The 24,221-nt window shown below is 44.6% G+C and overlaps 1 protein-coding gene across 8 annotated transcripts in view; it reads right to left on the bottom strand.

Annotated features, from left to right (window-relative positions):
- The window catches only part of TANGO2 (transport and golgi organization 2 homolog), a 98,437-nt gene that overhangs the window by 15,604 nt on the left and 58,612 nt on the right, over positions 1-24,221 (bottom strand). For 6 of the 8 annotated variants that reach the window (XM_054996792.1, XM_054996797.1, XM_054996800.1 and 3 more), the window contains 2 exons: positions 15,026-15,139; positions 4,950-5,020 (listed from right to left, as the gene is read on the bottom strand). In XM_054996792.1, coding sequence (XP_054852767.1) covers positions 4,950-5,020; positions 15,026-15,139 — 185 coding nt within the window. The remainder of the gene's footprint in view (positions 1-4,949; positions 5,021-15,025; positions 15,140-24,221) is intronic. The other 2 variants (XM_054996798.1, XM_054996799.1) reach the window with 1 other exon arrangement.

Raw genomic sequence — 24,221 nt, 5'->3', positions numbered from 1 at the left:
TGCTGACAAGACTCCCAAAGCTTCCTTGAAGGCATCTTGGAGGTGGGCCTTAGCAAGGTCGTATAACGACCTCCATTCCTCAAAGGACAGCCACATGAGCACTGCCCTGTATATGAATCTACTCCCGATGTGTGCACTTTTAGGCAGCAGTACTACCCTGCCAGGACACCTGCCTATGGGCAAATACAGGCAGCCACAGAATCAGGGGCCACTTTTCATGGCATGCACAGAAAATACTCTATAGGTCATTCACCCCAGGGCAATAAATTATTTTGCTAAGAGACAAGGAGGGTTTTTATGACCCTCTTGCTTCCTCAGATTTCTCAGGGGGTGATAAAGCACTCCTCACCCCCTGGCAAGGTGACAGAGTATCTACCCAGAGAAATTCACCACAACTCAGGTTCCTTCTGTTGTCCTCTCAAGTGGGGTCAGGAGACATATATGATATTCCTGGACTGGAAATCAGTCAGATTCTCTTCACAATACCAGCGAACTTACAGGATACGTGAGACTGGCTCTCAGGCCCGAGCCAGCTCCAGGCATTTGCAGTTAACGGGGCAAGATGAAAGGTAGCAGCTGCAGTAGCACAGCAAGGGAGCTTGACTCTCGGAGACACACCCTGGAAACCTTGTTAGTCTTTAAGGTGCTTCTGGAATGAAATCTTGGAGCAAGAAGCTAGCTGTGGGTCCTCTTACTCTTATCTGTGTTCCCAAACACCAATGTATGAAATTGCCTTGTATGCTGCCAGACCACCGATCCATCGGGTCTGCCGTTACTGGCAACAAGCTCTCTGAGGTCTCCAGAGAGTCGCCCCTAACGCCTGTGGCCTGAGATCCTTTCATCAGAGATGCCAGGAAGTGAACCTTGCAACCTTCCGCATGCAGAGCACGTGCTCTCCCACCAAGCCGCAGCCCTTCCCCACGTTTGGCCCAAGCTTGCTGCCAAAGAGCTCCTGTTCTCAACTCTCTGCTTGGGATTTAGAGAAGGGATTCTATGGAATTATTCGGTACCTTTTGGAGTCGCAAGGGACGGGGCTTAAGGATATGCCGGCAGGGGAGGGCATTAAGAAGAGTCAACCCTGCCTTTCGGCTTCAAAAGGCTTTGCAGTGGCTACAACGAAAATAAAAACCATGAAAGCCAAAATTATAATCAAGCTACTGAGCAGCAGTAAGAGGCATAAAACACACACACAAACACACACACACCAAGGCAACCACACTGGAAGTTCAAGATGGCATGAAACACCTTAACTAAAAGATGGCAGGGCTGAGCGCCATTATTCTCTGCCTACTGTGAGATTCTACATCTAAAATCAAACTGAACTTGGTCTTCTGAGTGCAGCACAGAAGCAGGCATGTATGTAACAGCATTTACCTTTGAACTGCATCCACCACGGCTGTTCACCCCCCATCCTATTTGGACCCGGGTACCGAATTCAGCGCCACAAGCTGGCTTGCCTACCGATACTCAGCAACCTCTCACCAGGCAGAGATACATCTACTCATCTCCTATGGGCGCAACTGGGGAAATGCCGCGGTGCTTCCATGTTATAAGAAGCTTTCGAAGAAGCCGGCGCCAAATGGCAACATGGGCATGCTCTCACCCTTGGAAAACCCAGATAATTCATGTCACTGCAGGGTCACCGCATTGGTCAAGACTCAGTTCTATAACACAGTGAGCACAGCAATTCAATTGGGCCCAAATGCTCTCCTTTGGGAGACAGAAGATTGTACAGCATTCTGCACTTTCAAAATGTGCTACAAATAGCTTAATAAATTGCACTTCATTCCCTTCATGCGGATAAAGGCACATTTCTCAAATAGGCTTCGTAATGGTGCATGGCAACACTGGCTGTCAGCAGCGCTCTCTCCCCAGCAGTGCCCTACATTTGCTGGCCATAATCCAACAGAACAAGCAGTGGCTGAGTAATATAATGATCTCTCTCTCCTCGACCCTCCAGGAGCAGCTACTCCCCTCCCTGCAGAGCCCACATTTTTGCAAAGAATGAACTCTGTTGATGTGCAGAGACCAGGGACAGCACTACCAAATCCTCTGGGTACCGGATTCTTTTACTGTAATTTTGTGTCACGGCATGAAGAAGCAACTGCGCATCTTTCAATGCAAAATTAAGGTGTATAAACAAAGCCACTGCGAACAGAGCCACCCCATTTCTCCCCGTTTTAATTAACAGTGTTCCGACAGACAGTTATAAAAAAAGAAAGAACAGAAGTGGGTTGAATCGCCTCATGATTCTGGGATTCTTTTTTAACCTTATTGAGTCAGTCATCAAGTCTGAGAGTCAGAAGAGGCCTTACAGGTGGTCTTGTCTGATCCCCCGCTCAACAGCTTTCCCAGTCAACAACTAGGCTGCTTCCATCTGAAAATTCATGCTGTAGAATGACTAGGAGGATTATGCATTGTGGCTACTGTTTGGGAACAAGAGCTCTAGAAAGCAAATGCTCTTCCTCTCCTTATGCTCTCCCTGCTCCTTCCTCTTCCTCTCTTCCAAGGCACACGGTGGCCAGTGCAGCACTTGCCAAGAACTCTTACTTTAAAATAGTATTCCCTTTAATGAACCACAAAAGATAACCTAGTGGTGCTGGCCTGTGAGAATACGGCAGGATTCCTCCAGTGCTAGGATCCTCACTGTGCTTTACTAAAAGCAGGGATACTGATATTTTGTACTTTTAAAAAAATGTTTGAATCTGTAGCCTGTATACATGATATCCAATCTGCACACATCTACTGATTTTGCATAGTTAATGACAGAATCACAAAGAAGAGCAACGAAGAGCCAGGAGGACAGCATACACCTGCTGCGACAATGAAGTTTGCTTGGTCCTTTTCTGGCTTCAGGCATCTCTCATAGACTTAGAACTTAGCATCTTCCCTCTAATTCCACTCTGATTTGATGTCATGGGACATCTTTCAGTATTTACCATTGCTTGTATAAAAGACTCAAAATCAGCTAAAATCACTGAAATCAATGGGCTTCGACTGGCGTAACTCTGTTTAGGATTTCACTGGACTAACAGTGCAATCCTAAACAGAGTTACTCCAACCTAAGCCCATTTGTTTCAATGGGATTAGACTGGAGTAACTCTGTTTAGGATTGCACTGTTAGACTTGAGCAACTCTCCCTTGGACTGCACTGAACACCCACTTGTGTAACAACTGGGCATCATCTTCGGAACTACTGCTGGAACAGTAGCATCTCCCTCTTCTCTCTGCCATTCACATTTCATCCCTCTTAACTCACTTAAGTGGAAGTAATTCTGGTTCTCTTTGACAGATGAAAGGAGAGCCTGGCTAGTGTGCGCTAAGTGTACAAGTCTTCAATCTTTTCAAAACTGGAACCCACCTTTAATGCTAACATGGGACCCAATTTTCATAGTTTAACACAGAAATCCATCTCTCTTTTCTCACACTTTATTTATTAAAATATTTATACCCCAGCTTGCCCTTGTGGCTCAAGACGGCTTTCCAGTTCCAAATAGGAAGCACATACAATGCAGAATAACTATCGTAAACCCTCTCCAAGAAAATGACTGCAGTCCACTGAAGTCTCTGCGGCCTTATTAAAAAGCCCCAGCAAACAAAATGGCCACACGGTGCTCCCCACACCTGGGCCCCCAGGGAACCTGATCCACAAGGTAGAAGCCAGTACTGAAAAGGAATGGGCTCTAGCAGATGCCAAGTGGGCAACCTTAAGTGAGGGGAACATCCAGAAGGAGGTAAATGAAGGACTACAACAGGTGGATGGGGACCTATGGGAAGAGATCGTCCTTTGGATACGTGAGTGTGAAGTGCTTCAAAGCACCTTGAATGGAACTTGGAATCAAGGTGGCTGCCAGTGTTTTATTTTTCAGTGAAATGTGTTCCCACTAACTAACCCCTGATAATAATTGGGCTGCCACATTCTGAACTAGTTGTAGTTTCCTAGCTGCCTTCATGGGCAACTCCACGTAGAACATGTTAAGAGTAGTCCAGCCATGAGGTTATAAAAGTCTGGTTAAGCATGGTCGTGTCGGCAGAGTCTACATAAGAAGAGAGCGTCAAACTGAAGGCACTTCTGCCCGCTGCACCAACCTGCTTTCCGAACAACAAGGCTAGGTCCATGAGCTTCCCCATCGCCAACTCCAGGCCACCCAAAACAAGTGAATCCAATCACGCCGAAGCATCTGCCTTCCCAACCAGCATTACCTCTGTTTTGTCTGGACTCAGCTTGTATTGCCTTAGTTTTTGGAACACAGCTGCTAGTCCTGAGCTGAGAAGGATACACTCGGAGGTTTACATATTTCTCTCCATCTCCATCTCTCAGGATGTATTTTCACCACAAACATAGGTTTTGACCCAAACCATGGGACTGGAGACAAACGTGCCCTTCCAGCAGTGAAAGTACATTAGAAGAGCACCTTTGGATCCAATCCATAATGATTTAATAGTCATTACTTTTCCCCAGGGAATTTTGTAGGGTGTGCACATGCACACATGTATGTGGAGGGGCGATCTCTCTAACAGATAACTCTTGACACTTGCAGCAAACTTCATTCCCCAGGATTTGTCGATGAGTGGCAAATCGCTGCAGTTCAACTTGCATAGGACCAGTACAGATTTAAAGCTCTCCTGGGTCTCAGGCAAAAACCATTCCCAGACCGAACTGTTTAAGTGGAGATCCTGGTCCTTTTGCGTGGAAAGCTTAAGCTCTGCTACTGAGCTACAGCCAAATTTTGGTGGAATACTCTAACATTCGGCCAATATATCTGCAAATTAAGGGACTACTACTCTAAATTTCCTCTTAAAAGGTCTCTCTGTAAAGGGACTTCACCTTTCAAGGCAAAGCATACAACGCGCACGCACGTACACATGTGCGTGCACACACACACACACACACACACCATTGCTTTTAAAACAAACTGGAATACCCACAGTTTTTTGATATAACCCACCGGGATTTAGGCAGACAGGTTCTGGGTCTCCTTTGTTTCCGTAATAGTAAATTACATCTCCCTTGATGGTGCTAAAAGATAAAAATAGAAAGAGAGTTCTCCTTGCAAAATGGCAACTCAGATCTTTGATTAAGTTCTAATTTCATGCAGCCCTCAACACAGCAAGACATTTTTGCAGTTCAGAGATCAGCCAATTACTTAGCTTCCTTCACTTAAAAAAAATCAGATTAAATACTTGAGCTACTGCTGCTTTAAGGGAAAAGAGAGAGGGAGAAACCATACAAAAAAGTATTTTTATCAGTCTAACATCAGCTACAAAATATATTAGATAATATATCTTGTTAGCAATGCACATGCTTTAAAGAGAGCGGCAATTACCCAGTGTATATTTGATTCCCACCCACTTCCCATTGATTTATTTCTCCAATAATTCCCGATGTTAGATGAGTACCAATGGGAGCTCCAAGGGCATCTGATCCACAGCAGTCAGCATCATACCCAGCGCTGACCCCGCTCCATCCCCTCAGTTCTGCAGAGACGACACGCTGCAGTTTTACTGTTTCTCATAAGTTCTTTTGGCATCCAGCCCTGTGGGTATGTGACAGGAGCCCGTTCTGATCTAGACATCAGAGAGCCGGGTCCCCTCCACCACTCTGTCTTCATTATGTTTCCTCTGTATCTCTGCCGCTTATTTTATTCTCCAATGACCATGCAACTTCACACAAAGCTGTTGTTTGTGCAATAATGTCCCTGAATGCCAAATTATGTAAATTAAGGCCCCAGAGTACAATATGTAAGGTCAGCTTATACAAAAGTATTTAGTAAAAAAAAAAAAGAATCCTAACACCCTGTTTTATTGTCTAAGGATACATCATACACTAAATTAATGTATGTGCATACACCCTTTCATACAGCAAAATGTCATCCACTCCCTTCATGAGAGCAAAATTACAATGAGATGTACATCCTACATACACAGGGCAGACCTATGAACAAACAAGGTTGGCTGTTCTCATAATTTGCAGCTTAGCATAACCAGAAGACAGAGGTGAGCAGAGATGAGAAGAGAGTGGGTAAAAAGGATGGACTGACTCGAGGAATCAGCCATCCTACTATATAAAAGGCTAACCGTGTTCCTGACAACTCACTTCCTACCCTGGTGCGCCTCCAGAGGGCGCTGCCGTGGAGGGAAGCCCAGAAGAGGCAGCCCATCCCTCTGAGAGTGTGCCACGGCAGGAAGCCGAGGCCGGTATCAGGCGTGGTGAAGGCAGCAATGCCTCCCCCCCCCCGCCTTCATCTGGCCAGGATCAGGAACGGAGCAGGTGACAATGCCCGCCCCCTGCCTTTACCCAGCCAGGATCAGGCACGGAGCAGGAGGCATGTCTAACCCCTTTTCACCCAGCCAGGATCAGGAGCAGTACAGGAGGCAATGCCCACCCCCTCCCTTCACCTGGCTGGGATGAGATGTGGAGCAGGAGGCAATGCCCATCTGCACGCCCTCCCCTTTCTAGAGCCTGTTGTATTTTTTCCCACAATGGGTTTTGTTACAAGTTCTTTCATAATTGCTCATGTATAAAGAGATCAGAAGTCTATCTTCTGAGAAGCATGCTGTATTTGAGCAATATTATGATGCAGTTTTATACCCCTTAAACAGCAAGGTTCACTTCTGGTGAACAGGGGAAAGCCCATACAGAAAACCCTCTTGAAATAAATGGTAGATCTGACTTGTGCAACACAATAAAAGCAGTGAAGTTAACAACTCTGAGAAGATTATTGTACAAGTTGCTTATTGTCAACTTAACTTGCAGAGCTGTTCTAAGCTGTTCTAAGGTACTCTTTTCTAAAACCATTGACTGCAGCGGACTCAGAAGGGTGTAACTCTGTTTGGGGCTCTGCTGCCAGTGACATCTAATGTGGGATTATGAGTTTAATGGACTAATTTGATCCAACTGTATGAATCATAGATATGATTGAAGTATTATGTAGAAGTTACACATCGGAGTCTGTATCTCAAAAGTAAAATAAACCCATCTTTGGTATTTAGATATTTAACAGGAGATTTTTATGCCACCTCTCCAGAGTCCTGTTTGAGGTAGCTTACAATTAAAGTAATAAACAATCAATATAAAAACGGTCATTACAGCAAGCCCAAGGACATAAAAACAGCATACACAACTGTCCACAGAACTAACCTCAGACCAGATGAAGGCCATAAATCAGCTGGAAAGATAAAACACTAATCTAGCAGCAATTTATGTATATTATGGGAAGGGGCTGTGATTGCTTACAGACAGGGCTTTTTTTCTGGGAAAAGAGGTGGTGGAACTCAGTGGTGGAACTCAGGACCGCACAATGATGTCACTTTGGGTCAGCTGGAACAAGGGGGGAGTTTTTTAAAGTTTAAATCGTCCTCAGCAAAAATGGTCACATGGCTGGTGGCCCCGCTGGAGCGGCACGGAGGGCAATCTAAACTCCCCTCTGTCTGGAGATCAGGGGGCGGAGCCACCAGCCATGTGACCATTTTCAAGAGGTTCCGGAACTCCGTTCCCCCACATTCCAGCTGAAAAAAAGCCCTGCTTACAGAGGACCTGCTTAACAGGCAGAAGGTTCTGGGTTTATTCCCCAACATCTCCATTTAAAAGGATCCCAGCTGGGAAAGCTCATTCTTAGCCTGAGATTCTGGAAAGTACTGTCAGTTGAAGTAGATAACACTTAGCTAAATGCATCAAAGTCCATCGAGCATCTTAATTTGTTCATACATCCCTAGTAACCTCCTGTAACGCACAGTGCTTTTAAGCAAAACTCTCAAGCTGCAGTAATAGTGTGGGGAAAATCTCTTTCACGGGGGCCACCACCACATTGCTCCTGACACCAATAGAAGGAAGTTGATTAACACGGACAGATCCACTGATGTGATTATGTCCCACATCATACTGCTGGTGCTAGGGTCATGACAATCAACGTAACTAGGAGGAAGATGGAGGCAGCGGCATTACTGCTGTTAAGACAAACCTGGTTCTTAAGTGAGGGACCATTTTAAGAACAAAGAAACCGCTGCATTTATGGCATTCAGTTCCTTGTCCAGGTATGGAGCCTGTCAAATAAGGCTAGCAGCACATCAGCTTGAGTGAAGTGGGAAGGAAACGGGAGGAGGCATCAATTCTGTGGACATGCTTTTGGAAAGGGGAGGGATTGCAAGCTGCCATTAGATGGCTCACTCGCAACATTCTTCAATTTTGTCCTGCCAACGCAGAAAGGCAATTCCTCGAACTGCTCTCTGTTTATAGGGCTAGACGGGGGTATGAGATCATATCAAGCAGTATTTCACTCAAGTGATCCACTTATTCCTTACAATGGGTGGGAGGAGGCATTTCTGCAGCCACTGACAAATGAAGTACATCTGTAGTCGGGATTTTAATTATACACAAATCTTCAAAGTGTAAGCAGAGATGTCTTGCCTAGTCGATGGGGTTCTCACCCCCACCCCACTCATTTTCAAGATAAATAACAACTTGCAGCGGAATTGAATTTTCCCCCAACGCTAATAGTATGAAGCTTTTTGCACAGTAGATGAACAACCATTTCCAGCATTTCGTTTTGTCAGAGAATGGAGGAGATGCACCGATAGCTTGACGCAAACAAAAGCGAGCCAGATAAAATCTCATTAAGCTAAATGTGATGCATTGGGAGTTAAGCCGTCGGTGCATAAATTGGCATCTGGTACGTCAACCCTAACAAGCAAAATTGTTCTTTATTCAGCTATTTATAATCTATTCTAAACATAGTAGCTAGAATGCAAGCTGGGATTTATGCTCTTCCTTTTCCAACGCATTCTGAACTCTCTTAAAAACAAAAAAACACTCTGCCTTCTTTGTAAATTATGCACAGCAGAAACAGCAGGGAAAGAGATTCAAAACCAGGGAGAACACAAACTCTGTGTTTGCTTAGTTATTTAAAACATTTGTAAGCCTGCCTTTCTTTCAGCAACTGCGACCCAAGGTGGTAACAGTATAAAAATCATCATCACAGATAAAAATAAGCAGTAAAACAAATATAACAGACAAAGAGTGCAACAGCCAGCAATGTACAACAATTATGCCCTTTTGACAGACCAAAGTCCAATGAGAATCCAAAGCACATCTAAACTATGGTTGTTGTGAATTTTCCAGGCTGTATAGCCGTGGTCTTGGCATTGTAGTTCCTGACGTTTCGCCAGCAGCTGTGACTGGCATCTTCAGAGGTGTAGCACCGAAAGACAGAGATCTCTCAGTGTCACAGTGTGGAGAAGATGTTGGCAGGTAATTTATATCTACTCAGGAAGGTGGGTTTGGACTGAGTCATCCTGTAAGAGTTTCCCAGGGTGTGGAATGCTATTGGAGGGAGGCTTCACTGTATCCTGAGGAGGTTCTTTTGCATATGGATTGGTGCTTGATATGCTAACCTTCTCTGCAGGGCTGTTGTAGGATGTAGAGTATTTTGTTAGCCTGGTGTTTTTCAGGACTGGAAACCATGCTCTATTCATTCTTAAAGTCTCTTCTTTCCTGTTGAAATTATGCTATACAGCCCGGAAAATCCACAACAACCATCATTCTCCGGCCGTGAAAGCCTTCGACAATATATCACATCTAAACTCTTAGATCTTATCCAATATTAAGAAACCCCCAAAGAGCTCAGTTTTGTAGCCCCTTAAAAATGTCATCAGGAGAGAGATCTTACTCAATTCTTCCATAAAGGCATTTATAAAACAGGAGCAGCTATTGAAAAAGCTGTTGAAAGGGGACAGCTATTGAATGGGCAGCAGCTGTTCACTCCTTAATGGATGGCGAGGGGTGAGGAGAGGAAAAATCAAAAGGTGTGGCTGGACTGGGCTGGGCTGAGTTGCCTTATGGGTTGGTACCAGAAGAGAGAATCCTTCCAGTACACGGACCTTCGTTTGTGAACACACACAAAGCTACTTTAGACTAAGTCAGACCCTCGGTCCATCAAAGCCAGGATTGGCAGCGGCTCTCCAGAGACGAAGACAGAGGTCTTTCACATCATCTACAATCTGATCCTTTTAACTGGAAACGCTGGGGATTGAACCTGGGACCTTCAGCATACCAAGCAGGTGTTCTACCACTGAGCCACGGCCCCTCCCCAAGGACTTTAAAGGTAAGCACCAGCATTCTGAGATGGATACAAAGCCGTAAGGGTAATCACTTCAGTGATTGTAAAATAGGAGTAACATGCTCTCTATGGTGAGCCCCGGTAATATATGGGCTGTCACATTCTATACCAGCTGTGCTTTCTGAGTAGTCTTCGAGGGCAGCCCCAAGATAAACACACTGCAGTAGTTGAACATTGAGGTTACTGCAGCATGGGTCAGATCAGCAAACAGTCTTTAAATAAAGGGAAATTTTGGGGGCTAAGTGTAGCTGAAAAAATGCATTCTGAGCCCTCAAAGGTTACCTGCTTTTCTAATTACAGACTGTGATCTAATAAAACCCTTTAGCTCTTCCAGTTCAGCTTGCTGTGCCTCAGACACCTGACCACAGCAATCAGGCACCAGCCCAGGAAGGAGCATCCGGGAGGCTTATTTAACAAGATGTATAGCTGGGTGTCATCCGCGTACTGATGAGATCCAACTCCAAAGCTTCAGATTATCTCATTAAGAGGCTTCATAAAGATATTAAATAGCATGGGGGAAAGCACTCTACAGGCACTGCCTGTAACCAAGCTGACACTGCTGGCTGCTCATCAAACCCCCTCGAGGCCACACCTTCAGTTCCCACACTGCATCCCAAAGGTCTCAACTGCAGGAGTGAGCAACTGGGGCAAAGGCTGCAGAGAGGTCAAGAAGGACGAATAGGGAGGCATCCCCTTTGTCTCATACTCTAGAACTACCAAGGTCCCCAAATCTGTCCCCAAATCAGGCTGGAAGCTAGAGTGAAAAAGGTCAAGGGCACATACATGACCCAGGTATCGCTGGAGCTGCTCGGCCACGAACCTGTTCAAGGGTCTTACCCAAGAATGGTAGACTGCAGGAAGGCCTATTATTGGCAAAGACTTGACTCTTCGAAGGAGTTCTTTTCAGTAAGCTGTCTAATCGCCGCCTCCTTCAAAGGATTAGGGAAAGCCCTCCTCCATTAAGGAGGCAGTTCACAATCTTCTAAAGGGAAATATGCACCAATTCCTTGAAGATTTCAATAACTACAAGAGGCAGAAGTCTAAACGACATGCCATGACCTGCATAGCACCCAGATCCATCAACATCATTCTGACAGATAAAGTGAAAAAAATCCATAAAATTAGGGCCTGGTGGTGCTAGAGACTCTCCTACTGTATGACCCTTTGATAAATTGGTGTCCCAGTCAGAGAAGATCTGATAGATTTTACAGGCAGAGAAATGAGCAGAAGTATCATAGCTAGGAGCCAAACCTCTTTCTTTGTGTGACTCTCCTTGAGGCGGCATTGACAGCTGAATCGCACTACACAACTGATTCAGGAGATGCGACTGTAGTAGAGACTTTGTCTGCCCGCTGCCTTCACCAGCAATTCATAGGCTTGCAAAGGAGACCTAAACCTTGTAGACATCTCCCCAACTCCTTTACCGCTGGGGTCCATCTCATGGAATCTGGGGTGGTGGTGAACCATCCTAACTAGCCCCCAGCCCTTGCACACAAGGGGAGTCACCCTCAACTGGGCCTTCAAAGAGATAATGGAGATAATGGTCTGACTATGGCACAGGTCAAATCTCCATCCCCTGTACTGCGCTACCAGGGACCTTATATATAGCACGAGTCTTTTCTGGGTTCAAAACAACCTGGACTAGACCCACAGAAGCCAAATAAGCCAGGGCTTTTGAAGGGTTTGAATGGCGGACAACTTTTATGGGATTGAATGAATGAATTTGGGGACTGTTATTTTATTTTGGTTTTAACGGAAAATGTTTTTAATCTGTTCTTGTAAGCTGCCTTGAACCAGGAGGAAAGTTGGGGCAGAAATGTTTTAACAAACAAAGAAAGTATGGATCCTGACCAGACAAGGCAGCCTCCATGTGGATAGTCTCGTTGGACGTCTACAGCACTAGGTCAGGGACCACCTCTGCAAACTCAGGTTGGAAGTCAAGGGCAAACAAGAGTTTGCCAGTTCAGATGCAAACTATGGTTTGCTATGAACTTGGAAGTCAAGGGCAGGGTTGGAGTGCATAAGGAGAGAGGAGGCCGCAACAAATGCAAACCTGAGGCTCAGTCACAGCAGCCAGACTGTTATCTAACATGGCCCTCCTGCAATTATTTCTCTGACACGTTGTGCTCTACAACTTTGTGGACTTACCAAAGAGGTTCTACAGTCTGGTTTATGTTTCTATTGCTTGCTGACAACTTTGTGCTTTTTCCCCACCCCCTTCTCATTTTCCTGAAATAAAATGCAGTCCGTAGTGCTATTCTGGCTCTTTCCCACACCAAGAAGCTTTACACTCCTCTCTTTATGTTTAATTTCTAGTATGTTAGCTTAAAAAAAAAAGTACAGCAAGCTCTTTGAACAAAGAACAATTGTTCAGCCTGTTTTGTAAAGACAGATTATACCACGGGGGTTATTTAGGAGGGGGTGGCAATGTCAGAAAAACCTAGAACCTATACAATGCATTTATTTCTCTTTCTATTGTGCAACTTGGGAAAGTTCACAAAAATAAAACAAAAAGTTTCCAAGCTTTTTAAGCATTTGCAAAGGCAGTTGGCAGATGCCATGTGCATATTTTAAAGAGACAGCAGTAGCACAGACCCTCGTCACACCGCTATTTTAAAGTCTGCCTTTATTGGTTCTAATAGGTTCAGGGCCATGAACTCAGAGGGGCTTTAAAGAAAACATTCTCGCTAGACCAGTGGAAGCAACTTGGATGATATAAAACATCTTAATCTGTGCCTGCGCTGGAGCAGACGTACAGGACAGCTGCCATCAATCCATATAGTGCCACACAGAGTGAATCTAACCACGGATGAAATTGCTGTGCCAAAGTCTGGAATGGCATCTGTACTGGCGTCTCTTTTGCCACCCTGAAATATGGGATATTAAATAACTCCGATAAACACCCCTTTCGTTTGCTTCAGAGCATGTGGCGCATATAGCAAAACAAAGTGTATGTACTATTTGGGTTAGGAACCAGGTCTAGAATTGTGAAAATTCTTCGATGACTTTATTCAGGATGTCTGTACTGTAGAAATGCCCGAGTAACACACATCATGGTGGGACTCAAACCTGGATCCCTACCAGCTTGAATTGGCACCTTACAACCTATTCCACAGGGCTAGCTGCTACAGCCTGCATAACACAACAGGGCCTCCTGGGCTTCTAGTTCTGTCCTGGTTCGAGATCACCTGACTGGGATTCAGCACGTGACAGAAGGAGCCAATCACAAAGCCTCAGTCCCTATAAAGCCTGGGCTCATCTGCTTCCTTCTTCAGTCAGACAATACCATAGCAAAGGAGGACCTCTCCTAGACTGACCTTAGCTCTCCTGACCCCTTCATTTGCTTAAACCAGCCTGACATCCAGGAACTTCACTCTACTTGATTTAGATGACCCTTCTCCCCTCAGAATCTTGATCTTCAATTTGACCTCAAACCCACCTCTCATTCTTTCACTCCAGACTACACATTTGGAAATCACAACTCTTGGGCTTGCTCTTGGCCTTGTCTCTTGCTCCTAGCTCAACTGTGAACTGCTCCTGACAGGTAGGATAAAAAAAAGAAAGAAAATGGGTATCAATTGGGTCCTATGAAGCAGGTAGGGGTTAAAGGTGGGTCCACAGTCTGAAAAGGTTACAAGCCATCAGTTTAAAACATTTTGCCCACTGCTGCACTGAAGCCAGCAACCAGACTAACACAGAAGGAGAGCAGCAAACAGGCCTTGTTTAAATGGAAATGGTGCAGCGTGCGACAGCTCTGCAACCGTACTAACTTCCAACTGCGCCAACATCAAGGCATTCCGCACCTCTAGTGCAAAGGCAGTGTTCAGCGGACACAAGCTGTAAAGAAAGCCTCTACAAGTTAATAGAAAAATTAGGGCTTTTCCAGCTAAATTTTAAAAAATAATAAAGCAGGGGTTAGATGAAAGTAAGGCTTGCACATTTTCAAAGGGGTTTGAATCAGTTGTTTTTTCTGACTTCCTGCTACAAGGAATCTTTTTCACCTGCCACGAAAGCCCTGTTCACTACAGAAGATTCTAGAGTACATTCTAGGGTGCCTTCAGTTCTCATGAAGGGCCAACTGGGATTAACTTGTTCAAAATGGGTCCATCCTAGAATGTGCCCTACAAATCCCTGTGGTTGTATATTGCAATCAAAGAGCGTCAACAAAACAAACCTGTCTACCACTGCAGATTTCACAGGCTCAATTCCGACACCACACCAAACTGTTTAAGAAGTTTCCTTACAATTTGACAAATTATGATGTGTCATAAGTGAGCAAACAACAGTTAGAAGCTATAGTTTCTGTAACAGGCTTTCAGACAAATAGCTTGGGCTAACTATGGTATGGTGTGATGATATATGAATTGACAAACTATAGTTATAGCTGTCACTCTGCCTCTGGAGACCCCTGCACCATAGATCAGACAAAAATAAAGTCAGGCAGTTCTAGATCATAGTCAGCTGGTATATCTGCAAGGTCATACCATGGTTTAGTGCTCCTTGAAAGCTCGTGTACTCCTACCCTTTAGCAACTTTGATATGAGTGCAGACCAAAATCTGTGGTTCTATCCAAACTAGCAAATGGATCTGTGCTCCTCTTCTAAACCTGGACTGCAAACCTGGTTGGGAAGAAAAGCACAAGTCGTAGTTTGCTGATTCAGACAGAATGATGGGAAGGAGGAAGTGCACGAGCATGGGGGCTCATTCATGTCATACCATACCCTAGTTTGGCATTATTTCTGAATCATGCCCGAGCCAGAATTTGTCATGAAGTCTGAGCTGCGCCAGAGGAGGAACCCCGAGAGGCTGCTGATGGGTTCCAAAGTTGTCAGGAACATAGTCTGAGAACCACAGCACTTAGGACCTGTCTGAACAGGCAACATCTCACAGTTATTTTTCCAAAAACTCACTTCCTTCCATGGACGCCTGTCTTGCTGCTCAGACTACTCAACCAACTGGAGCCTGCTGTGACTGCTGCTTCTGGCTTTTTTCCTCCACTGTCAGCAATTAGGTGGGTGCTATCTCTGTGAGCACATAAAAGAGTTTGAAAGTATGGCTGACAACTGCATCGAGAACAGATGTTTATCTAAATCATCATTTACAGGGTAAGAGAAAGGAGACTGAAAAACCTGTCTCAATAAAGATCGAGATGGGTAGCCATGTTAGTCTGTCTGCAGCAGGAGAAAAGAGTGAGAGTCCAGGAACATCTATAAGACTCACAAAATTTGGGATAGGGTATGAGCTGAAGAAGTGAGCTGTGACTTTAAAAAGCTCATAACCCTACAACAAATTTTGTTACGTCAATCATTAAAGAATCAGCATTCCCTCTTGATATTTATAGGAAATAGATTCCAAGGATGCTTGAAGCTTACCACTCCTCTGTTTATAAGCATCTTTATCAACAACACCACATGTGGAATATGCCCACAACCAGCCAAAGGATAAGTCATTTTAAGCAACAGGCAGCAGTCAAATCAGACAAACCAACACTTGCATCAATGATGAAGGATTTGTCATCTTTCAAAACTGTTTTGCAGTCCCGATAATGCAAGGCAAAGGTACACTTCTGATTTATCACCTTATTTCCCATGGAGGGAGCTCCTTTAGATTTGATACATGCCCCAAAGAAACAAGATTTATTATGCAGCTCTTATTAGTCAGGTTATTATGTTTCCTCCCAGATATTTATTTTCACCCAAAATAAGATGTTCCAGCAGTTCCTTACAAAGCAATACAAGTTGGGTATGTTTAAAAAAGCAAAATGCAGCGAGCAAGAATGTATGCCTCATACTCGTCCCCAAGGCGATTGAATCGATTGTTCTGCTTGGTACAAAGGCAAAGTCACTGGTACTATTCCACAACTCCTTGGGGAGAATGGTTTTGCAGTGTCTATGTTTCCACCTTTCAGCAATGTACTTTTGCAAATTTTAAAGAAGGAAAAATCTATTAATATAGATCATGGAGAGAATTGTACATATTTTGAAGCAGCCAAGCCGATTTCAATGCCCACGATAGGCCCTCCTGTAACACGTCGTGTGTTTGCAACAGTAGAGCAGCAGCTCTTGGGTCCAAAACGCCCATCACATTTAGGAATACAAAATCCAGATTTTAGTTTAAGACTCTCCTGTTTCCAAGCATGTAAAAGGACACTCTTTTCAATGCTCCTGGGACATTAAGAAAAAGGCATGTTCCATGGCCCCTGACCATTCAAGCCAGAAATCACAGCAGCATGGAAAACCATGCAGGAAAACGTCCCAGTCTGAATGTGTAGACAAAATCCTAAGAAGACTGCACACCCTTAAAGACGCACTTGAACAGGAAAATAAAACTCGGTGGATAACAGCCGCCAGTGCTACCCTCTATCCCTGAATTCCAACTGTTTCCCAGAGAAGTCAGAAGGGCAGGATCTCTCCATCTGTTTGGCAGCCAGCTATTCCCACCGGAGGTGGCTGCAGGTGGCTGCTAGAGTTCTACCCGCTTCCAGGAAAGCCAGGAGACCATGACCTCTGTGACCGTTTAACAGCCAGCCATCCCACCTGAGACTGTTAAAGCAGAGAAAAGTTAACAAATGTTAATGCATTCTCCTTTTCTCGTTAGCCACTCAGAGAGCTTTTCTGAGAAGTGACTAGTGAACAAAACAAAACAGAACCAGTGAACAAAAAAAAAAACCCCCCACACATCAGAACCAATCCTACAATATGAAACTAGGCAAGTGTTTTAAAGGGGAGGCGAATGGGGCGAAAGCCCAGAGTCTGACCCAGAGCCAGCCGCAAAAGCCTTGCTGTTGAAGGCTACCTTGTGCCGGCTGAGGAGTTGCTTGCAACTTCCTTTCGTGCCAGCCTTTTTGCGTGAAAGGAATATTAATACCTGCCTGGAGGTCCTGCTGAGAAAGTCATGCAGTAATAAGATCCCAAGGAGTTTGGGGGAAAAAATGATGGGGACTGCTACAACTGAAGAGTGTTTGCTAATTCAGGACATCTGTAGCTTATTTTTCCTTCATTCCACACATTCCCAGAAGTACATTTTCTATTACACATACCTCAAACTGTAAAGCTGCTCTCAGCCTCAGAAGGCAAGTGGTTTCCTCCATTAGAAAAACAACAGTCTAGGAAAGGATTTTTTCAGGGCTGAACATACTGTGTGGGGGACAAGGATTGCCCAGGAAGGAGGGAGATATTCCTTCCCTTCTCAAAATGGCATTGGAGAGATTGCTCCCTTCCAAAAATTCTGCTGCTTACTTCTACTTAAAAACAAAAATCACTCAATTCACGTTTGCTCATCAAGATTTTTTGAATTTTAATAGCCTTGATCAGAAAAGAAGAATGGGCAGCGGAGGGGGCGGGATGCTACTACATGGGAATGAATGAGCCGGGGTCCAATAGAAGTTCAGCAGCTGACGAGGAAGGAAAAGGAACTAGGGCTGTGACAGGTGAACTAAGAGATTGGAGGTATGTGGCTACAGGATAGGTGGAAAAGAGGAGGCAGGTGGGGGAGAGATTTTTTCAAAGATATTCTAGGCCTCTTTGCAGAACTTTCAACTTTAAAGGAAAGTAGTATTTAGCAGTTCTATTTACTTTCACTTTATTTGTACCCTTTTTTTCTCCCCAATGGGGACTCAAAGTAGTTTACAACATTCTCCTCTTTTCCATTTCATCCTCACAACAACCCTGTGAGGTAAGTTAGGCTGAGAGTGTGCCACGGGCCAGTCACCCAAGCAAGCTTCCGTGGCAGATTGGAGATTCGAAACTGAGTCACCTGGATCCTATTCCAACACTCAAACCACTACACCATGTATAAAGAGATGAAGGAAAACACTGCAAGCATTTTGCCCAATGTATTGTCGAAGGCTTTCACGGCCGGAGAACGATGGTTGTTGTGGATTTTCCGGGCTGTATAGCCGTGGTCTTGGCATTGTAGTTCCTGACGTTTCGCCAGCAGCTGTGACTGGCATCTTCAGAGGCGTAGCACCAAAAGACAGATCTCTCAGTGTCACAGTCTCTCAGTGTCACAGTCTCTAGATCTCTTGTCTTTTGGTGCTACACCTCTGAAGATGCCAGTCACAGCTGCTGGCGAAACGTCAGGAACTACAATGCCAAGACCACAGCTATACAGCCCGGAAAATCCACAACAACCATTGTTTTGCCCAATGTTTACAAAGTAAGTTTCCCCCCACATTCAGGCATTCTAGTCCATGACTGCAAAAACTCTGGGATGATTGACAAACACTTGATAACCTGGCAGTTAATTAAATTTATTTAGTTAATTTATTTAAATTAACAATTGTAAATTAAATATTGGTTGTTACCCCAATACTTAGGATTGAATAGGTTTTTAAAGAACTATTTTGCACTTATATTTTTGGCTATGGGTGAGATCAAAGGACACATACCAAATAGCAAGATTTCTCATCCTTGGGATACATGGCAGATAGATGTAGGTGATTATTTTCTCAATCTCTGGAGCTTTCCCACATCTGGACTGGGCAACATACCTTACAGTGCTGACCCCAAATGAGGTGGAGGTGCCATTGTTATAAAGGACAGCAGCTTTAGACAGCCAACTGCTGAGCCACGGTTGTGTTCCAGTCCAACTTCTATGCAGACGCATATCAAAGTATTCACAAGTTTGACATGTTAAGGGTTTCCAGAAACAAGCCACTCCCAACTTCACTGCATGAAATTGGAGCTGTAGATCAGCTTTAATGGACAGTTTCACAGTTGGCTGCTAAGACTATTTGTTTAAACACCTGTACTCAGGATCTTCTCCCCTTTCAGCCCATGTCCTGAATACCCAAGAGGTGCTGGTACTCTGTATTATCCTTTTCTCACCACTTTGTTTTTATGCTTATGTAAATTCCACTGCCTGCATTGTTTAACAAAGGGTCAAAGCATAGGGTATTGCTGTAATTGTAGTCCTATTACATTGCTTATCGGATGTTTCATCCTGTTGATTCCACTGACTTATACTGTGTAATCGGCTTGAGTCTCAGTTAGAAAGGTGGGCTGTAAATACAGTAATTAAGTACAATGAGTCAATAAAGCATAATCAAGTGCTTTTCCGTCTAGAGGGTACCATATCCAATCTTACCATACATTCAATATTTGACATCTACAATGCCAAGATGCTGAGTTTTACAACTTGGATAAAAATGTGTCTGTGCATGTAGTGGAGGGGACGGGGGATAAGTAATTAAATTAAAATGATGAACAGTTTCATGGGAGAAATGCAACTTGGACTGTTCTGTAATGGGACTCCTTCTTTTAAAACACACACACATTTTTGTTATTGATTTGTCCAATACACTGGAGAGAGCGTCACATATTTGTGCTAGGCAAATGCAATATTTATGTATTGTGGACGAGTCTGAAGACAGCAAGAGTGAATACAGTTCTCACTGAGTTTATTTACCTAGTGAGGCCTCCAGCTAACTTTCCCGATGGTAGAGAAGAGAGTCCAGAAGGGACTTCGGAGCAGAAGTGAATCCAAGGAGAATGGAGGGAGACGAGCATCTCTGTGCTCATCAATACGGCCTGGCAGAAATACAAGATGGTGGGAGGGGAGGGGGAAGTGGGATTGCAGTTTCAAGATACGAAAGTGGCTGGCTTCTGTGGCACCAGCTGGAGAAAGTAATAATCCATTTGTCTTCCTTATGCTGATTTGCTTTGTCAATTTTGATTTTTTTTCCTTCTTTTTTTTTTAGACTCTGCAGGCTGCAGTCTCCCCCTCACCAAAGCTGGAGCAGGCAAGTTAGCCATTTTGTTAAAGGACAAAACTACTGCAAAGCCTTGCCAACCTTCTCGATTCTCTCATCACGATCAGGGTAGGTTGTGACATGGGTGTGCCTTTAAAAACTATTCAGAAACTTCTAACGGTTCGGAACACATCTGCTAGATTACTAACCAGAATGTGCCGATTTGAGTGCATTTGTCCAGAGCTAAAAAGTCTGCACTGCCAGTGTGTTTCTTGGCACAATTAAAGATGTGGCTTTTGACTTTTACAGCCCTAAACAGCTTGGGATCTGGCCCTTCCCCCATATTAATCTGCCTGACCTGTGACTGGCAGAGGCCTCTCGCCTCCACAGGTCAGCCAGACAGCGACTTGAGAAACTTTACAAGCAGCACCTGCAATGACCTGGGGGCCGGGTTTTGCCCTCAGGTCAAGATGAAAGGAAAATGGGGGAGCTGGGGACTCCCCAACAACTAGGGTGGGGAGGATGCAGCTGCCATCAGCCAGAATGTTGCTTTTAATTCGTCCAGGTGCTTGCTGTGGTACCTATTTTCTCTGTCAGGACCTTGGATGTGGTCTATTTGTGCTTTTTACTTGGGAAACAGGGGAACGAAGCAGTTTGGGATAGAAGGCTCACCTTTTCCCTGTATTTCTCTAGTAGCTATGCTGAACGTTTTTGGGGGCATGTGTAGAGCTCAAATCTAAAACACAGTGATACTTACTCCAAGTAAAAGCAAAACAAACAAAAAACCCCGATAAAATGGGAGGGGAATATTGGGATAAGTACAGATCTCATTTGAGAACCAACAGGGGCTCTTGGCAGAATTCTACAAAGGAGAAAGCAAAACGAGGATCAGTTAACTAAGTATACTTCCTATCAATCACTGAGGTTTCAAGCCCAGGATCCAGATCGCCTTTCTTTGCCAAAAGCAGTCAGGACCTGAACACAAAGCAACTGTTTTGGAGACTCCTTTTATTCATCAGTTGAACTTTAGTATTCAGTTATCCCATTGGTTTAATTCCGGTGGGGAAAGAGGCATTCACCCCCACCCCACCCCCACTTAGGGCAAATTCACAGGGTGTTTTGTGAGATGGACTTGCTATTGTGTACAGAATGGCCAGACTTTGGAGTAATGGTGCCAGTCTTTCTGCATTCCCCAGCCCTCATGCCTCCCTGCCAGCAGTAGCACAGCAGAGCTTTAGCTACACAGACAAGTCATTTCATCTTAGTTACAGAAAAAAGGGATTTTAAGGGAGGGGTGACTCATCTGGCACCACAACAATCCATTTGTGAAATACCCTCTCCAGACAGATTCATAAGACACCTACATTATTTTCATTTCAGAGTCAGCTTCAACCTTTTTCATCTTCCAAGGCTTTTTAGAAGTGGTTGAAGGTTTTTTTTGTTTTACTGCATTTAATGATTTTGATTGCTTTGATGATGATTTGTTAGTTAGTTACTCCTGCATCGATTTTCGCTTGATTTTACTGCAGGCTGTCTCCCCCCCTGCTTTAAAATAGAAAAACCAGCTTATAAATGTGTGAATAAATAAATGCTCTTCACCTTCCAATGGATAATATGCTACTACTGAGAAGGGGCTTGCGCATAATGGCTGATTCTTGTTTGGGCAGACTTTCATGGATGTTATGGGAAGGTCTTGGCTATTTGAACTGTACCAAGAAAGCGCTGTCCACTTCTGAACTGAGCCTCCTGATCCTTCACACGCCCCCCGCCCCCCCCAGCTGCACTCCAGTAGAGCTTTTATCTTCATTATGGAGAGACCAAGGGCAAATTAGCAAATCACAAGCTGCCCTACAGCAGTTATGATTCCACGGGGATTTGAAGATCATCACTCTAGCAGGAGACACAAGGAAATGTTTTAAACGAAAGCTTCTGCCTGACCTACCACGACTTGCAGCAGTTTGCAGCAGAATTCTAATGGTTCAGCTTTTCTCTGTGGAGAAGAAATTCTTCCACAGACTGTTCGACCTTCAGCTCTGACATTTGTAAACTCATGGGCCCCATTGCCAGCAGTAGGCTAGCCCGCCCCCACATATGGAGAGAGGAAACCACGAGGAAGAGGTGTGTGCTCCAGTGCTGGAGAGGGGCACTGCACAACCATTCAAAGAATTAAAAGAAAGCAGGCGGTATTACTGCAGGAAAGAAAGGGGGACTGGTTTACATTCACGCTTTTAAAAAAAGTGACTCAAGTACAGCTGTTCTGAGCGGTAGAGCACCTGAAAGAGGGGTGTCCAGGTACACCCCCACCTGGCCTGGCTCAAGCTGAAAGTCCTACTCCCTCCCAGCTTCCAATGGACAAGGACCTCTCCACCATGCCTGAATGTTGCTCAGCTCCCATCCCCGAACAATGATTCCTATTTAATTTTAAATTGTCTTGTCATTTTGATTTCTATGAGCTGCTTTGATAGGGCCAAAAGGTAATTGCATCACTCATTGCAACAACTGAAGATCAAAGTTTGAATTAACGTGGTGGAAAGACATGCAGGCACCACCAATTCACATCTCCAGATGGGTATTCCAATTAATACGTAGTTGGGGAGAAAATACAACTCTTTGTTACAGTATGTCCCGCCTCTCACCTCAAGGGGAGGCCAATGAAATGGAGAGGAAAGTACCATTTTTGAACAATATAAGTACTGGGAAAATGTGGCTAAGCAGAGAAACCTTGCATCTTCCGATAAGGTACAGCTCGGCCAAAGTCACAGATGTCCCCACCATTGTTGTTACAAGCGAATATGAACTTAATCAGAGGAACTATGTTTGAGTCTTATTGCAAATATGGAGGGAAACAATATGGGCAAGGAACCTGTGCTTACTTTTGAGACGCAGATGAGAGTTTGCTGCTGTTCTGCTATGATTCAAGAGACTAGCCTGCTTTGGCAGCTGTTGTATCACTTGCCATCAGCTTGGGTGCTGCATTTTTTTACATGACACAGCCAGTACAACCAAAGTTGGTGTTATTTGGGTGCATACTGATCATCTTGTTTGTGGTATATTCCTCTTTGGGGCAAACTTATTCTCCATTTTACTGTTTGTGGTGTTTTAACACAAAACAGTGCAACAAACAACCACGCTGACCACAGCGATCCTGCCTTTAGCCTATACTACTGAAAGCTGCCGAGTTCTGGTAGGCATTAGATCTGCAAACATCTATATAGCTTTGGACCTACTACAGCCTCTGTTCCACATGCCTTTTGTCCATGCAGGTTTTATGATCTCCAGCGCAGCCTTTTGGGACTTCTCCCCTTTTGCATCAGTGGAAAAGCTTGATGCCAACCCACGTACTCATACAGGTCAAATCGGACAACTTCAAAACATGCCAGATTCGTAACATGTGGGTGTGTTAAGCAACAACGTGGGGTTCACTTTTAAAACTACTATCGTCTTCAAAAATAACTTGAAGAAAGTGGTGCTGCCAACACTGGCAAGACTCACTGTAGGCCTGGATACAACCCTGTTGTGCTCCACAGCTTTCCATTGATAAGCTACCATTCTCAGCCAGCACAGATGACAGCTTCAGAAATATCTGTGATTTGCCTCTTTCCCTTGTCCTGTCCCAAAGCGAACATTTTAAGCAGGGCTTTTTTTCTGGGAAAAGAGGTGGTGGAACTCAGGACCGCACAATGACCTCACTTTGGGTCAGCTGGAACAAGGGGGGAGTTCTTAAAAGTTTAAATCGCCCTCAGTGAAAATGGTCACATGGCCGGTGGCCCCGCCCCCTGATCTCCCTGATTGCGGCAAGGAGGGCAATCTAAACTCCCCTCTGTCTGGAGATTGGGGGGCGGGGCCACCGGCCATGTGACCATTTTCAAGAGGTGCCGGAACTCCGTTCCACCACGTTCCAGCTGAAAAAAGCCCTGATTTTAAGTAAATGAGGGTGAATATGAAGAAATCAGGCTGTAGGCCTTGTTGGGTGGGTGGCGTTCATTCCGCACAAGGAATGCAAAATCATCCCGATTCCCATCCTGAGCAGGGGGCTCTAAGTGACAAGGAGGCAGAGGAGATGTTACTGCTATTTCAGAACCAAATAACGTAAAAAAAATCCCTTTGAGCAGCTTGTTGAGAACCTGATGAATGCTGAGCACACCCTTCTCAGAAGAGCAGCTTGCTAGAACTTCTGATACACTCCATCAACCTGTCGGCAGTGCAGGTAAATGATTAATACCCAAGGAGAAGGGACAAAAGTAGTTGGGAGTCCTCCATATCCTGTAATGGTGTAAATTAGCAATAGAGTCAACAAAAACTCCACATTCCACTGGAAAGCTGGCTAGATAAAAGCAAGATGGGCTGATGCAGCATTAGTAGGCAGCATTTATATTATCAACCTGGTACATTTTTACTGTGTCCTTCCTTCCAAG

The sequence above is a fragment of the Eublepharis macularius genome, chromosome 13, assembly GCF_028583425.1.
Source record: "Eublepharis macularius isolate TG4126 chromosome 13, MPM_Emac_v1.0, whole genome shotgun sequence".
Classification (NCBI taxonomy): domain Eukaryota; kingdom Metazoa; phylum Chordata; class Lepidosauria; order Squamata; family Eublepharidae; genus Eublepharis; species Eublepharis macularius.
Note: the sequence above shows the minus strand (reverse complement) of the source record. Positions and strands in the feature narration are given on the sequence as shown.